Genomic DNA, 17749 nt, shown 5'->3' on the forward strand with positions numbered 1-17749 from the left:
AAAACTAATTTTAGAAATCAGAACTCCTCCTTCCTTCCTACATATCCAAACCCTAGTTCACATTTGTGTTTCCCAAATCCATATTTCACGCAAACTTAAATGTATGGAAACAAAATATACATTCAGTTTTTTATGCTTCCCCTTCATTTAAATGGAGGTGAGCACAACAATTGTCCACTGTGTCTCAAATAATCGCGAAGAGGTAACAAATTAAGTTCGAGTATTTTTTCCTTCACGTTTCTATATAAAAACAATGAAAAGTTGATTTCACCATGTTGATTTGACGTGAGTTAAAAACTAACGTCCAAAGCCACAATCACATATATAGCTATGTTGGTGGTACACTGGTAGTAAATGATCAAACAGTTATATGTTGGTGGTAGTAAATGATCGGACTAATGCTTTGAAAAAGAAAGTTAGTGTTAACTGTTAACCATATTATCTTCTAAATCTTCACAATCTGGATATTCATCATTGTGGAGGAATTCAAATTTCAAGGGAGCAGTGCTGAAATCTTGGTGATGTTGCAACAGAAGAGTTATAAACGACACTTACTGTTTACTGGTGATTTTATTGCCGATCAGAAACATGTATACTTCGATTTGGTTTCCCCCTTTCTATCAGACCTTGGCAATCAGATAGGTAGGGTTACTAGGTGCGATTAGATTGAGGGATATTTTTGGTCCTAAGAAAAATAATGTTTGAATCACCGTACGAATGGGCCCAGTTAGCGAGTCGACCACTATTTTTGTTCTCATCCAATCCATTTTTGCTCTCCCTCTGACAAAAAATCAAACTATAAAGCTAGAAATTGTGATGACCAAAAATTTCTTGATTTGACCAAATTGAAGTATAAAGAGTGACTATAGAAACTGACGCGCATTCTAACTTAGAGAATTCTTTAATAAGTTATATTTAAAAAGATTGGTCTCCGACAACAACATGCTAAGTAACATATTGTAATTTCAGTTTTGGTTAATCATAATGGAATGACGTTAAATGTAATTGATCCAAAAACTTCCCCTTCTTTGTAAATATTATAAATTGAAACTAACAATTAAAGTATACTGTTTATGTGCTAGACATTTTACCGTCTCTTAGAATTTTATTCAACTTAATCATTTTAGTTCTTCGATTGTCTAGTATTGAGCACGTGACTAGTATTATTGAGTTAAAGACGGCACCGCAAGAAAAACTAGTAAAATTCAAGCAGGAACCAGGAAAATGCACCAACAAAACACCATAGAGATAGAGACGAGAAAGTTGACCTTCCGAGTGGAAAACTAACTGGTAAGCAGCTAACTAATTAATTCTTAGCTCTATTTCTCTGATGATCGGGTAAAACTGAGTTTAATTTTTTTTAAGAATTCTCCTTCTTCTATGAAATTCTATCACTGTCTTTCAATCTTTTGATCCTTTTGTTCCATGTTTTAGTCAATTGTTGCTTATGGTTTTATCTGAATAGTTTTGTTCTTCCAAAACTCTTGTAGAAGGTTTTAGTTCCCTAGTTCTCATATTTTGTGAGTCGAAAATTTGTTTGTTTATATATATAAGTAGTCTCATATGGTTTTAATCTGTGCAGGTTTTCCATAGTTGTCTGTGTGTAGTTCCCAGTGGTGGTTCTTGAGATCAGGTTGATTCTGAAGATTGTCACAGTAGTGTTTCCTTATAAGAATAATGGTGTATTTCTGGTTATCCTCATTATAACTGCGAGTTAAAAGTCGTTTAACCTCACTGGTATTCCATTCTGCTATTCTAATCACTATTACTAGATTGTAAAGTCAGTAGAGTTCCATTCTTCCATCATGATATCCATTAGATCTGTTTTCAGCCTCTTAACTTAGAAAACTAAGCTTCATGAATCGGTTAGTAATCATTCCCGTGATTATCGCTCCATAAGTGGGAAAGTTTCAAGAATTTTCAAATTCAAAAATATTGTCAATTTAGTCAAAACGGAAAATCAGCAGTATAACAACCAAATATGGTAACAAAAATATTTCCGTATATCACAAAGGTTTTATAACCCCATTAGGTATCCAGAATACATCATAAACCCTAAATCCCATATAAACCTTGTGAGGCAATCTTATCTTCTCAAAACACAGTGTTGTACTATGTCTTCTCAGGGTAGCAGACTAGTTGAAAATATCAATTTAAGAATGCAATATGCAACTATTGGTCCCGTTGCACCAAGGCCTCTAAGAAGAATTGTTGCTTCTGCTCAAGTTTCAACTGATGGAGCTGATGAGTACTTATTCTGTTTGCTTGGAAAAATCATGTGCAAGAAGTCATTGAATCATGAAGATGTGAAGAAAGAAATTAATAATCGTTGGAGAAGTTACAGGAGATATGATATAATCACTAAAGGAGCAAATCTTTTTCTCTTTCGTTTCCAAAGGGAAGAAGCAAAAAATGGAGTTAAAGCTAAAACATGGGATATTTTGGGTCATCTGCTGGCTCGTAGTCCTTATGATTCTAACATACCAATAAAATATCATGTTTTTGACAAGCATATCTGGTGTATCAAGCTAAGGAACTTAGGAAATATCATCCTAAATGAAACTTTGATTGAAGGAATATGCAAGGGCATCAGAAGGAAAGTTGTTCCAGAAGGAAGAAGAAGGTTACCGAGAGGCTGTGTGAAAAGCACAGTGTATGGAGAAGTCAAACTAATCCATCATCATCAACTACCAATTTATTTGAAGACATACTTAAAAGAAGTAAAGGTAACATATAAATATACGAACTTGGCTTGTGGACACATCAGAGCCTCTTTCACTTGATCTTGAGCTGTTGCTGGGATCTTCAATGTTGAGAAACTCAAACACTTTTTTCCTGGCATTGAACTTCTGCCCGGATGGAGCAATGTACCGCTGCATTAACAACAAATTATATTTTTTATCCATGAAGAGTTGACTACTTTATGACGACAACAAGAGAAAGCACCGAGTAAGTCTCTGGCAACCCTTGTGATGCTTGACTATACCATAAGATAAAAAACAAAAAGAAAAGCAAATGAAGGGAAACCCCAAAGTAGAACCAGGTAATGGAGGATTACCCTAAATTACACACATGGACGATGAAAATTAGTCTAAGGAATTTAGTTATCTATGAGGTAAAGCGGGTAGAGGCAAATTTTGCATACAAAGATTCTTGAAGCACTGATGAAAAATAGACCCAAAGGTGGTACAATGAAAGGTGATCAAAGCATGACCAAAAGTGGTAAATCGATTAACAGATAAAGGTAAGTTGATGTGCAGTTGAACATGTACATACCTTATATGTATCACCATTTTGTTTCGGTCTGGTTTCCACTATCCAACCTTTTGGTAAGTAATCAGGTGATTCCTCTGTTTTCCTCGCAAGCTAGTAAAGTTAAACAACACCGTACTTTAGATAAATTTCAGAATGACTAGAACTAAGAACAAAGAAACTGGCAGATCAAATCCATTGGCATCTTTTCAGTTAACTGAGCAGAGTTAAAAATAACAAGAAGCTAACTAAATGCAAAACTGCAAAGAAGTATCAAATAAATATACGAACTTTGCTTGCAGCGCCGCTTTTACTTGAACTTGATCTTTTGCTGAGCTCTTCATTGTTAAGATACTCAAACACTTTTTTCTTGGACTGGAACTTCAACCCGGAGGATGGAGCAATATAAACCTGTATCAACATCCAACAATATAAGAATTTTTTTATCCCAAACAGTTGACAGCTTTATCACCAAAACAAGAAAAGGCAATGAGTTAGCATTTGGTCTTCCTCTTGTGGCGCTTGACTACACTATAGAAGAGAAACAAAAAGGAAAGGAAAGGAACAAAGGAAAACCCCAAAGGAGAACCAAGTACTGAAGGATTACCCTAAGTTACACAAAGGAATCTAGAAATCCACACAGTGATTTCGCGGAGCTAAATCGCGCATACAAAGATTATTTGAAGCACTGACGAAAGATAAACCCAAAGGTTGCACAAACTGAGGTGATCAAAACATGGCTAGAAGTGGTAAACATAAAGGTGATCAATAGATAAAAGTAAGCAGATATGTGACAGAATTGTTGGTACCTTATATGTAGTACCATTTTGTTTCGGTCTGGTTTCCATAATCCAACCCTTCGGTAAGAAGTCTGGTGAGTCCCCCATTTTCCCTACAAGTTGGTAAAATGAAATACCGCTGTATCTTAGAGAAAATTAATGGTGAATGAAATAAAAGAGTACAGCGATTGGCAGATCAAACCCAATTGCGAACTCCATTCATTGAGTAATTAATAATCTAGGCATGCTTTTTCTAAGCTGGCTTCTCTCATATTAGTATCATACTTCAAACGACACAAACTGATAGCTTTTGTCTGCAACTAGTAACTTATTATTTGATCGATGGCTTCTATCTACAACTGTGACTGGACGTATTGTATCATTTTTCCTCAAACTTCGTACAATCTAACTTCCTTACTATGATGCAAATTAAATCATCAAAGAGTGTTGCAGAATAAATAAGTATTAAGCTAACATATTGTGATCATTTATAACCAACACATCCGCATCTGTCGTGAATCAATAATCGATGTACTATGTTTAGCAAAAGCAGTCTTTGAATAATATGAATTTATTGAACTACATCAACCCCACTTGAAGAAGATCTAGTTGTGTTGCAAGTACAACGAGTTTCTCGCTAGGATCAGAGATGACAGGTTTGCAGTACATGATGCTTATACCAACTTTCTCGTCTTTATGCTTCTAACAATCTTTATCACTTCAAACCTCAAAAGAATTGAATTAACAATGAACACCAATCACTACCGACTATAAAAATTTCCAAAGAAAACTAAAAACATCTGAAAAAAGAAGCTGAGAATCTACATAATATTTGTAAGATACTTGGGAGACTTGTGAGAATGATTTGAAGAAGATCACTATTTGATGTTTTCTTTGTAGAGTAATTTACAGTGAAGCTAATTTTGGTAAAGATCTGAGTTTTCTGTTATTTGATTGAGATATGAATATGCTTAGTCCCAAGTGACTAATCTTCTTCATGCATTTCGTTGGCAAAATTCTCCACCGCGACCAAATCGGGTGAAAACTGAGTTGAAAACGATTTCAAATCTTCATCTTCGATTCTTCAATTTCAATCTCCTGCATTTCCATGATTTATCTTTTCTTTGTATTCTTCGCCTCTCTTTGATGTTTTTTCGATTTGATTTATCTTTCATCGATTTTTCCACCTCAATTTAGGTTGTTCTGCAAAGTCTATGAACCATAGATTTCTAGACCTATAATTCTTTATTTCCCTCGAGAATTTTACTTCTTTTCTATGTTTAATTCAGTTTAATTTAATAACCTAATTATTCTTTATTCTATGTAGATTTTATCCCTTAAATCCAACCCAAACCTGATTGGGAGGACTAGGGTTTGTGCGAAAGCAGTTGAAGCTTATGCCGCTGTGTTTCCTTGTGATTCTTGGTCGTAAAGATTTTTGGAAGACTAAGAAGGTTTGGGTCCTCAATTAAAAGATTCTTTAATCAATTTCTAAATTTTTTATCAAATGTTTTCGATTCCTCCATCCAGACGTGCAAGTAAACCCATCCAAACACTCTTTTTACAATCATTACCATATTTGCTGCTGTGTTGCTTAGTTAGTAATCTCCAGCAGCTTTTCCTCCAAATTTCTTTGACTGGATTTTCTTTAGTTGCAAGTTTGAAGCATGATGAACACTTGGCATTCGGGTAATTTACTCTCCCTGGTGTTGTTCATACGTATACATCTTATGCATGACTTATCCTCCTCTATAAATTTCACTCCTCTAGAAAATTTCGGTCCAAACAGAAATTGTTAGAGCACTGCTCGGTCGAACTTGCATGCGCTGCTATCTCAAGCATGTTTGTCAATGTTAATGATCAAAACTATAAGTCTTGATTTCTACTATAGCTAAGTCTTGGACTAGGATAGAAAGTGTAGTTCAGCTCAAGAACTCCATGGCGATCATCATACAAGACGAAGAACTACTCAAGGAACTGGTGGAACTTCATCGACTAAAAGGTGTGTGGAGACTTGAACTTATCTATCACTGAAAATTCTATCTACTCTATCTCCTATCTTGAGACAAAAGTCGTTTTTCTACATAGACTTTGATTATACATATTTGCTATTTCGAGATGAGTTTATCTCGCCTATCTATTTCTAAAAATATGTGTTGGTAAGATTTCGCTTTGTCCAAGTTCATCTTTACCTAGTGACAAAAGTCATATTATGTTTCAATCACTTGAAAATGGCTTTGACGATAAATGGTTTGTGAATAACAACTATATAACGTCCTCTAAGAATGTTTGAATAATTGAAATGAGAGTTTAGAATATATAACAAATGTTGGATATAAGCATTGTGTGGTAACACATATATGTATAAGTACTTATTCCTTGAACCAAAGTATGCGTACTTTGTTGATCAGGAAAACCGGAAAACCAGTCCGCGAACTATCGGAGGTTCTCGACCCGAGAAAATCTGCTGGAGTTTGTAAACTCTTCGGGGAACTTAAGTCCGCGAACTAAGTCTGCGTACTTAAGTTGGTTATTTCTAAAAACGATTATTCGTGAACTTAAACTTATATAAACTAAAGAATGCAAGTTTCCAAACCTTGGCTATAAAGTTCATGAATCTGTTCGAGTGAATCAAATCGTTTTTGCTTCGATTGTGTATTGTATACTTCTATAAGATCTAAGCAATTGAAAAACTCTCTAACTAGTTCATTTGATTCATTAGAACTAGTTATGGTAAAGAAGAATATGGTTAATATGAAAGTGATCATATGGCTAACCATTTGGTTAACTATTGTTGAACCAACTAATGTACATGTTTGGGTACGGTTACACAAACCTAAAATCGTACGTTTCATTTGTGTGTAACAAGCTAGGTTTTCGATCTAACGGTTGAAAGATATTAGCTTGAATCTAATCAGGTTTTCATCTAGCGGTGAATATTGAATGCTTTGTTACCAAGCTAACATTGATTGCAAACCCTGATTTGAAAGACTATATAAGGGAGAACTCTACCAACTGGGAAACCTAATCCCCACACCTTATGTGCGATACTATTTGTATTAGCTAGAGTCTCTTCTCCTTTAACCTTAGGTTTGTTTTTGTAAACCAGGTTAACGACTTAAAGACTTCATTGGGATTGTGAAGCCAGACCGATACTACTTTCTCTAGCTGTGTGATCTGATATTGCATATTCTATCGTACGAGTACATTCGTAAAGATTGGCTTGAGATTGACATCTCCGATAGGCAAGATATAAAATTAATCACAAACATCTTCGTCTCATCGTTTGTGATTCCACAATATCTTCTTTCGCCGCGTCGATTAAGATTATTGTGAGGTGATTGATAATACTAGGTTTTTCTTCGGGAATATAAGTCCGGGTTATCAATTGGTTCCTGTTTACCTTGATTTATCAAAAGACGGAACAAAACTTGTAGGTATTTCTGTGGGAGACAGATTTATCTATTACTGTAGACTTTTCTGTGTGATACAGATTTGTTTATTGAAGTCTTCGACTTTGGGTCGTAGCAACTCTTAGTTGTGGGTGAAATCAACTAAGGGAATCAAGTGCGTAGTATCCTGCTGGGATCAGAGACGTAAGGAGCGCAACTGTACCTTGGATCAGTGTGAGATTGATTGGGGTTGAACTACAGTCAAGAACGAAGTTAGTTTGTAGTAGGCTAGTGTCTGTAGAGGATTAATACAGTGTGTGTTCAATACGGATTAGGTCCCGGGGGTTTTCTGCATTTACGGTATCCTTCTTAACAAAACTTCTGGTGTTTGTGCTATTTCTTTTCCGCATTATGTTTTTTTATATAATTGAAATATCACAGGTTGTGCGTTGAATCAATCAATTGGGAAATCCAACCTTTGGTTATTGATTGAAATTGATTTATACTTGAACATTGGTCTTTGCTACCGTTCAAGTGATTTCTCTTGTATTCAATTAGACTCGCAAATTTCTATTTGCTTGAGTAAGTATTGAATCGAGAAAGAGAGACATAACTCTTTGATATACTTTTATTAAGATTGAGTTTGATTGTCTAGTTGATTCTCTTAAAAGTATATCGGAGTTATTCCATACGGATTGCTAATCGAAATATTGGGTGTGGTTGTTAGACCCCCACTTTTTCAATTGGTATCAGAGCAGGCAAACGCGCCAAGACCTTATAAGTCTGTGTTTGTAGTGATCTGAATATGAACGAGTCTATCTCTAATAATGTACCAGTTCATAAATTACCAGATGATTTACAAAGCTTGGATTCACCTGAGACAACCGTCACATCTAGGTCAGTATCTAAACATTATCTTAATGTAGAATCTGTTGAAGTCTGGGAAACACGCCTAGAAGAACAGTTGAATGAACTTTGTGGTGAAGGTGATTCAGATATTGATAGAGATGTTGATGAGGAAGTCTCATAGTATGTTAATATTTTTAATTGGTTGCAAAAGAATAAGGTGACGACTTCTCATGTTACACGTTTTCTGACTAATCTCTGTCGTACAAACAAGAAGTTGAGAAGATGTTACACAGGTGTTTATGTTTTGAATCGTTCTAACGAATCGATCCTCAAGGATTCTGAGGAAAACCTACATATGAAGTCACTTGAATGTGATAATCTTTATCGAAAGTTCTTATTATTGGAAGAAAAACTTGCAGAAACTGAAGCAAAGATTAACTCTCAGCAAGCAAGTTTTGATGACAGAGAAAGCGCTTATCTCGCTCGAGAAAAACGCCTTGAGGATGATTTAGCTGCTTCTCTTGATAAAATCAAGATGTTGGAAGATGACTTGAAAAAATTCAGTACCAGTTCAGCAAATTAACCACTATGCTATGAGCAAGTAAAAATCATCATGATACATGAGGATTGGGCTATAAGGGAATGGATGCTCCAAGTATTAGCAAAGAGGTAAAATTTGTCAAGCCTAGTGATTCTTCTCAACAAAAGATTTCCACTGATGGCAAAAGTGAAATACCTTTACCGGCGGTTAACGTTCGAAAGAGAAAAGTATGTCAACCTCCAAAGTCAGCACACACGTATCGAGGTAAGAACATTCCTTATTTTGCCACTATTGCAGAAATAGAGGTCACCTAGAAAGGAGATGTCGTTTCCGTATAAGGAATGAGAAACTTTATGATGTTCTTGTTTGGGCATCACAAGAAGTTGTGAAACCAAGATCATATGTTAAAACTAATCCCCTTAATGCTACAGGTTGTAACTGTCCAACCTTTAGGCAAAGGAATCAGTGTTGTGATAAATCTAGATTTGCCTATAAACGTTATACGATCCTTTTCACAATCGTAATGGTTATCAAAAGGATAACTTCGTAAAGACTAAGACAAGATCCGATGCTCCCAATTGGAGAAGGACTAACTTGCAAAAGAATAGTCAATCCAATTTTCTTCCGAGAAATATTGAAGAGAATTATGGAAAGAAGGTTCTCGTTGTTCCTAAATGCACTCAGAAGTGGGTACCAAAGAAATCCAATGATGCTTTGAGTGTGAAAAGGAATGATCATCCAGAAAATTCCATGACTATGGAGAAGGCAGTATCCATAATGTTGGAATTTAACAAGTTTTTTGGAAAAATGGAATTGGATGTGAAAGGTTCTAAAAGCGATCTATTTCATGATAATTCAAAGGTCACTTGTGGTGAGCAAGACATTGTTCACCCCAACACAACTTGATTATGTTGTAAGTGCATCCTCACCAAGGAATGTCTTGATATGTATACGGTAAGGGAAGCACGAGAATTGGAGCACACAGATTATCTTCGGTAAGGCTATAGAATTCAACTGGATTCTTATAAAACGGTATGTCTATAAAACCTAAGCAATATTTATGTTTTTATTTGCTTAGAGTAATTATAATGATCCATGTACCTTGCTTATTATTCATTTCTGCCTAACTTGATTTGTGTTTAAGGTTCTTAAAAGTTTAGGTTTGAAAATAGTAGTTCAGGATGTTTGGACTTCATGGTACACCTATCTGGTATGCATAACATCATTTAAAATCAAAATCCAGGAGTTTAAGTACGCATACCCGTTTGCATACTGATGTGATTTGTAGATAGTGGTAAAAAGAGTGTCGTTTCTCAGACTTGTGAAGGATTTTTGTAGACTTAAATTCAAAACTAAAATAGAAAACACAATAAAAATTATAGCAAAATCAAACAAAGATGATATCAATATTAAAAGAAACACTGAGGCTAAGATTCCACTATTTTCCAAGTTCAAAGTGATTAAACCAATACTTATATTTATGCAATTTTCTCGTTTAATTTGATTCTAAGATATTGCAACAAGTAGATTTTCAAAAGTAGTAATTGTAAATACCAAGTATGAAGCATCAAAAGTCTTAAAACTAAGCATACTCCATCAAAACAGATCACAATCACTCAAATAAAAATCATATTCAATAATAGTTCAAGGCAAATAATCATATAATTATTGCAAATAAAAAGATAAAATTGAATATGCCACTTTTTGTTGGAAAAATAGCTTCCTCTATCGCCTCAGCAATGGGGTTTAGCTCCTCATATTAACCACTTGCTCAAAATACATGTTTGTTGCTCAAAAGTTGATTAAAAAGAAGAGAAGGTATAAAACAGCGTGTTTGTAACAGATATAATTGTTACGAACCACTGTTACAAAGTACCCTAACACAGAACTATTGCGAACTCTGAATAATTGTTACAGAAATTGTGACAAAGTGATTGAATTTTGAAAAAAAAAGGCCACGGATTCTGCGACTGTCTCTTACTGCTGTTCTGTGTTCTTCTTCTTCCTCTCGCTTGTATCTCTGCAACCTGGTGTTTTTGTGCTTTGTTCTGTTCTAAACTTACCCAAAGTGAATGTAAGTCTTCTATGAGCTATCCCAACTCCTTTTATATCCCACAGGTCGATTCAACTTCAAGAAATCTCCGGCTCTTCTTATCTTCCCTCCACCTCAAGTCTCGGGATTTGTTTCTCTTCCAAGCTTCTCTATGTCTTCTGTTTTGTTGAAACTTCTTCTAAAGATAGCAGTAAATCTTGCAGAGTGCATATCCTTCCAATCTCACTACGTACCTTCCACAAATACAACCAAAAATTCCCGTATTATTAATCCTTCCCTGTTTTGACTAAAGTCCGTGTAAATTTCTTTTTATCGAGCCTCAAACACATACGAACCCTGTTTTGAAATATCCAGCCCAAACCAATCGAAATCCATGAGAAAATCCGAGTAAAACTCTCACTGTTTCCGTAAAATAGAAACCCATGATATTTGCCTCCTTGTTTCGACTAACACCGAGTTAACAGCCCAAGTTTCTTGATTTAAACAAACATACCATGCCTGTTTACTCCATTCAAGTACGTACCAACGAATTTCTCCGACTGAATATTTCGGAAGTTTCCCAGAGATTGAACCCTAAAATCTCCCGTAACTGGTTTTGTTTCCCGCCAATTCTTGTTTTTTCAAATGAAGAAGATGGTTGCCCCCTATCCAGAGTAGGGGTGCAATTAGCAGCTGCCTGGAAATGGGATGCCCCTTAGTAATTAAGTTACCCCTTTTCCAAAGTGAGGGTCCGAATAGCAAATGTCCTCCCATGAACGCAAAAAACACTTTTCGAGCCAATTTCGCCGCAAAATCTTATTTTTCCAAAAACACCTACAAAGACATAAAAAAACAAAATAAATACATAATCGAGCACTAACAATATACATAATTGAAATCAAAATAGATACATAAATGCGTCTATCAAATACCCCCAAACTTATTATTTGCTAGTCCTCGAGCAAGTCAAATGAAATAAAATCCTAACTCACTGTCGCAGGCATCGTTGATTGCATTTAGCAAATGCAATAAGCCTTTAAACCCCTAGGTGTCTCTAGTGGCGGAGTGTTGTCTCCGTAGGGCTTACCAGAGGTATACCCACAAAACCTTTATACTCCAGACCCTATCTATCTACACAGAACTTTGGAAGGCACTAAAGAATCTCCTTGGTTGGCATACTTATTGACTACAGGAGGAAGTACCCTGATGCGAAATTCCAATTTTTGTACACGAGTTTGCACTCAAGCATACTAAAATTCATATATAAGTGACAGAGCTCTACTCAGATAGTCGCACTATGGACATCAATATCCTGAGTCAAAACTAATCACATGGATAAATCAAGAAGATGGATATAGAAAAACATAGATGGTTTTGATGTTTACTAGGTGAACGGTGTTTCTCATATCTGTCTAAAGGCCTCCGCCAAAATGAACCTATCCTAATGTACTGAGATACTAGTCTGACTAATATCAACATACTGGCATATACAAGGGAACCAGTGATTGATAATCCTAACTCTAGGTCAACAAACTGGCATATACAAGGGTTCCAGTGGTCGACTTTATTGAATTTATTCCAGTTGGTCTGATGATCTGCTCTCAATTTTTTTTATTTTTTTTTGTGTATCTCAATCACTCTTATTCACCCTAGCATTGGTAACAACTTGAATCATGAGCCCCACCTAATCACTTAGAGAAACATAGTTTAAAAACAAAACAAAATAAAAACAGAAGTGAAAAGGACTCAACGAGATATGGTGAAACTATCATGTTATTTCTAACACCTGAGCTCTGTGCTTTTATGAATAGACTCTTTAGATGTTGCCATCTAGTCAGATTGGTTCCTCAACTCCTACAACCAAAATGCTTCCATCCACTTAGATTGGTTAGTGCCATCCTTAATAGGGATAAATTTCTAGGCTCTGGAGTTTATTTATTGCAACGAAAAGGTAACAAAAAGTTCTACCCCACCCCCAAACTTAAATCTAACATTGTCCTCAATGTTTCTAATCAAAGAACAGTACCAAAAATATAAGTAACATGAGGAAATAGTAAAGAGAGAAGTCGGAAAGATAGTACCTGGGTGAAGTGTAACCAAAAACCTACAAAAATATTATACAACATACAAAATCGCCTCGATGGTCAATCAAGGTAAACAGGGTCCTCCAGAGGGACCTCCTCAACATCACCTGTAGGAAAAGGCTCTAAAAAGGGCTTCAATCGCTGACCGTTAACCTTCGAAGAACTACTACCATCTGGTGTCTCAATCTCAACAGCGCCATGAGGAAAAACAGTACGGACCACAAAAGGACCGGTCCACCGAGAGCGCAACTTCCCGGGGAATAGATGCAAACGAGTGTCATACAGAAGAACTTTTTGACCTGGAGAAAATGACTTTCGTAAAATATTCCTATCATGCACAAGTTTCATTTTGTTCTTATACTCCTTAGCACTATCGTATGCATCTCTACGAATCTCGTCCAACTCATTGAGCTGGAGCTTTCTTTGAGCTCCTGCCTTGTCAAGTGAAAAGTTTAAGTTCTTAATAGCCCAATAGGCTCGATGCTCTAACTCAACAGGCAGGTGACATGCCTTGCCAAACACTAAACGATAAGGTGACATTCCAATGGGTGTCTTAAACGCAGTACGGTAAGCCCATAAGGCATCAGTAAGCCTCGACGACCAGTCTTTCCTATTTGGATTAACTGTTTTCTCTAGAATACGTTTAATTTCCCTATTGGAAACCTCTACCTGACCACTAGTCTGAGGGTGATATGGGGTTGCTACTTTATGGGTAATACCGTATTGTTTCATTAAAAGCAAACGGTCTATTACAAAAGTGTGAACCTCCATCACTAATTATAGCTCGCGGCGTACCAAAACGTGTAAGTATATTCTCTTTCAAAAACTGGACTACGACCCTGTGGTCATTCGTTTTACACGGAACCGCCTCAACCCACTTAGACACATAGTCTACAGCGACAAGTATGTAAAGATAACCAAACGAAATAGGAAATGGACCCATAAAATCAATGCCCCACACATCAAAGACCTCAATCACTAAAATAGGGTTCAAAGGCATCATATTTCTACGGGAAATGGTTCCTAACTTCTGGCAACGCTCACAAGAAACACAATGACTATGGGAATCTTTAAACAACGAAGGCCAGTAAAATCCACACTGCAAAATCTTAGCAGCAGTCTTCTTAGCACTAAAATGACCCCCACATGCATGTTCATGACAAAAGGAGATAATACTAGACTGGTCACTCTCAGATACACATCTCCTAATAATCTGGTCCGGACAATACTTAAACAGATAAGGATCGTCCCAAAAGAAACTTAACCTCGGCTAAAAACCTAGAACGATCTTGCTTACCCCAATGTTGAGGTTCGACCAGTAACAAGATAATTCACTATATTTGCATACCAAGGTGATTGGGAAACAGAGAACAATTGTTCATCAGGAAACTATCCCTTATAGGAAGGGAATACTAGGGGAACTAACAACTAGCCTAGACAAGTGGTCTGCTACTACATTTTCTTGCACCCTTTTTGTCTCTAATGTCTGGAAAAATTTGTAACAAAGGATCCATCTAATCAATCTAGGTTTGGTATCCTTCTTAGACAAAAGGTATTTCAAAGCAGCATGAGTATAGATTACGATCTTAGAACCTAATAAATAGGACCTAAACTTATCCAAGGAAAACACGATGGCTAATTCCTTCTCGGTAGTTGTATAGTTCATTTGGGCATCATTCAGAGTTTTGCTAGCATAATAAATCACATGAGTAATTTTTTTCTCGTTGACCTAGCACAAACGCCTATAGCATAATCTGAAGCATCACACATAATTCAAAGGGTAGGTTCCAGTTAGGTGCCTGGACTATCGGGGCAGTAGTGAGTAAAGTTTTAAGCTTATCAAAAGCCTTAAACAAGCATCATCAAAGAAAACTTAACATCTTTTGCAAGCAAATTGCAAAGAGGTCTAGAAATCAAGCTAAAATCCTTAATGAATCGACGGTAAAAACCTGCATGCCCTAGGAATGACCTAATATCTTTTACGGTTTTTGGGACCTGTAAAGTCTTAATAAGGTCAACTTTGGCTTTGTCTACCTCTATACCCTTGAAGAACGATGTGCCCTAATACAATTCCTGATTAACCATGAAATGGCATTTTTCCCAATTAAGCACTAAATTTTTTCCTTACACCTAGTCAACACTAATGTCAAATGATGCAAGCACTCATCGAAAGATGAACCAAACACTGAAAAATCATCCATAAAGACCTCTAAAACCGTTCTACCATATCAGAAAATATGCTCATCATACAACGCTGAAAAGCGCAGGGGCATTACATACCCGAAAGGCATGCGTCTATACGCAAAGGTACCAAAGGGACAGGTAAAAGTGGTTTTCTCTTGGTCTTCTGGGGCAATAACGATCTGATTATAACCGGAGTAGCCATCTAAGAAGCAATAGTGACTATGTCCAGCTAATCTCTAGCATTTGGTCGAAAAAGGAAGGGGAAAGTGATCCTTCCTTGTGACCTTGTTCAATTTCCTATAGTCAATACACAACGCCATCCCGTGGTCACTCGGGTTGGGATTAATTCATTATTATCATTCTGGACTACAGTGATACCTGATTTCTTGGGGACAACCTGAACAGGCTGACCCACTTACTGTCTGAAATTGGGTAAATAATACCCGCATCTAACAACTTAAGCACCTCTTTTCGAACTACCTCTTTCATGTTAGGGTTCAGTCGACGTTGCATCTCCCTAGAAGGTTTGGAGTCTTCCTCTAAATGAATCTGATGCATACACACAGTAGGACTTATACCCTTAATGTCTCTATAGTCCACCCTAAAGCTTCCTTATTGTCTTGAAGTACATTTACTAGCCTACTTTCCTGATCACTATCCAAATCGGAAGCTACAATCACAGGTAAAGTCTCAGATGGGCCTAAAAACACATACTTTAGAGTATCGGGTAGTGGTTTAAGGTCCAACTTTGGGGGCTCTTCTAAAGAAGGAATTAGGGTAGTCTCAGAAACTGGTAACGGTTCGAACCTAGCTTTCCATCTATCAGTGTCTAACACAGGGGTAGAATCTAATAGAGCATTCACCTGTTCAATAGTGCTATCGTCGTCAAAATCTAAACCAAAATGGGATAGACAACTTTCTAATGGGTCTTCAGACAAATGTTTGGTAATGACTCCTGAACTAAGGCTTCTATCATGTTCACCTCTCAACACATGTGTCATCTAGCTCATGAGGGCTTACTGACATTAAAAATGTTCATCTCCATAGTCATATTACCAAAAGATAAACTCATCACACCATTTCGACAGTTAATGATCGCATTAGACGTAGCTAAAAATGGGCGACCTAAAATCACAGGTATCTGGTTCTCTGGGTCAGGGACAGGTTGGGTATCTAGGACCACGAAATCCACTGGATAAATAAACTTGTCGACCTCAATAAGAACATCCTCGATAACACCTCGAGGGATTTTAACAGACCTATCAGCTAACTGCAGTGTCATCTGAGTAGGTTTCATTTCACCAAGTCCTAGCTGTAAGTATACATGGAATGGCAGTAAGTTCACACTGGCTCCTAAGTCAAGTAAAGCTTTTTCTACCCGGAAGTTACCTATTGTGCAAGCAATGGTAGGAGAACCTGGGTCTTTGTACTTTGGAGTTGTGGTGTTCTGAATGATTGAACTTACGTGACTAGCTAAAAAGGCTTTCTTATGGACGCTAAGTTTTCGCTTTCGCGTACACATATCCTTAAGGAACTTGGCATAAGCAGGAATTTGCCTAATTGCATCTAATAAGGAAGGTTTATGGTAACTTGCTTAAAAACCTCCACTATGTCATTAAAGTTCGATTCCTTCTTTGTTGGTACTAATAGCTGAGGAAATGGGGCTCTAGGCAAATCAGACCTTTCAGGAACCGAATTCACATCATCAGAAACTTTATCAGTCTCTTCAGCTACTGGTCCTGAGAGGTGAGATCCTGAGGGGTGAACTACAGTATGTTCACTATCGGGCATGGTTACCTTATTGTCTACAACTCTACCACTTCTAAGGGTTCTAACAGCATTCAATTGATTCGATGGTTTTGCACCTAATTCATGAACTCCTCTAGGGTTGGGTTGTGTTTGACTAGGAAACTTACCTTTTTCTCTCAAAGAATCACTTATCAGACCAACCTGGGTTTTTAACTCGGAAATAGCCTGATTTTCTTGTCCTATCCTGTTACTAGCTTGTAGACTCTGTTCTACGGATAACTGAATTTTGCAGTTTGCTGAGTTAACAAGGCGAGAGATTCCTCTAAACTTAGGATTTTCTTATCTGACTGATTCTGAAACTGAGCTAGTCCTGAAGGATTCTTAGTATAGCCAAAACCTGGGGGAGCATTAGAATTACTAAACTGACCTTGACTTTGGCCCTTAGACCACGAAAGGTTCGGATGGTTTCTCCAACCAGGATTATAGGTTTCTGAATATGGGTCAATCTTTTGACGGTTATCAAATCTAGTGTTATTATAAAGAGCATTGGCTGCTCTTCAATATTCTGGCCTTCCCAAAAAGGCTCCACTCTACCACTAGTCTGGCCCACTTCTAAGGCTTCTAACCTTTTTGCTATAGCAGCAATTTTGGCATCTGATTCATAGCCTCCTTCTACCCTATTAACGTTTCCTCTACTTAAAAGAATTGTTTTCTGGGGTGCCCTACTATTTTCCCATTGCTGGGTTTTTTCGGCGATTTCATTAAAAAATTCCATCGCCGCATCAACAGTTTGGTTTTCAAATCCACCAGTGCATAGAGACTCAACCATGGTCGTTGTGGAATAATCTAAACCCTCATAAAGGATCTGAACTAGCCTAACCTTTTCT

At 36.9% G+C, this 17749-nt stretch overlaps 1 protein-coding gene across 1 annotated transcript; it reads right to left on the reverse strand.

The window, feature by feature from the left end:
* Nucleotides 1-1925: 1925 nt before the first annotated feature.
* LOC113306613 lies at nucleotides 1926-4165 on the reverse strand. Its single transcript, XM_026555537.1, has 5 exons — nucleotides 4062-4165; nucleotides 3544-3663; nucleotides 3277-3366; nucleotides 2748-2873; nucleotides 1926-2257 (listed from the first exon to the last, which is right to left on the reverse strand). The coding sequence occupies exons 1-5, from the start codon at nucleotides 4137-4139 to the stop codon at nucleotides 2222-2224; spliced, it is 450 nt and encodes a 149-aa protein (XP_026411322.1). The 5' UTR covers nucleotides 4140-4165; the 3' UTR covers nucleotides 1926-2221.
* Between the last annotated feature and the right edge of the window lie 13584 nt (nucleotides 4166-17749).

The sequence above is a fragment of the Papaver somniferum genome, chromosome 8, assembly GCF_003573695.1.
Source record: "Papaver somniferum cultivar HN1 chromosome 8, ASM357369v1, whole genome shotgun sequence".
Taxonomy (NCBI): Eukaryota; Viridiplantae; Streptophyta; class Magnoliopsida; order Ranunculales; family Papaveraceae; genus Papaver; species Papaver somniferum.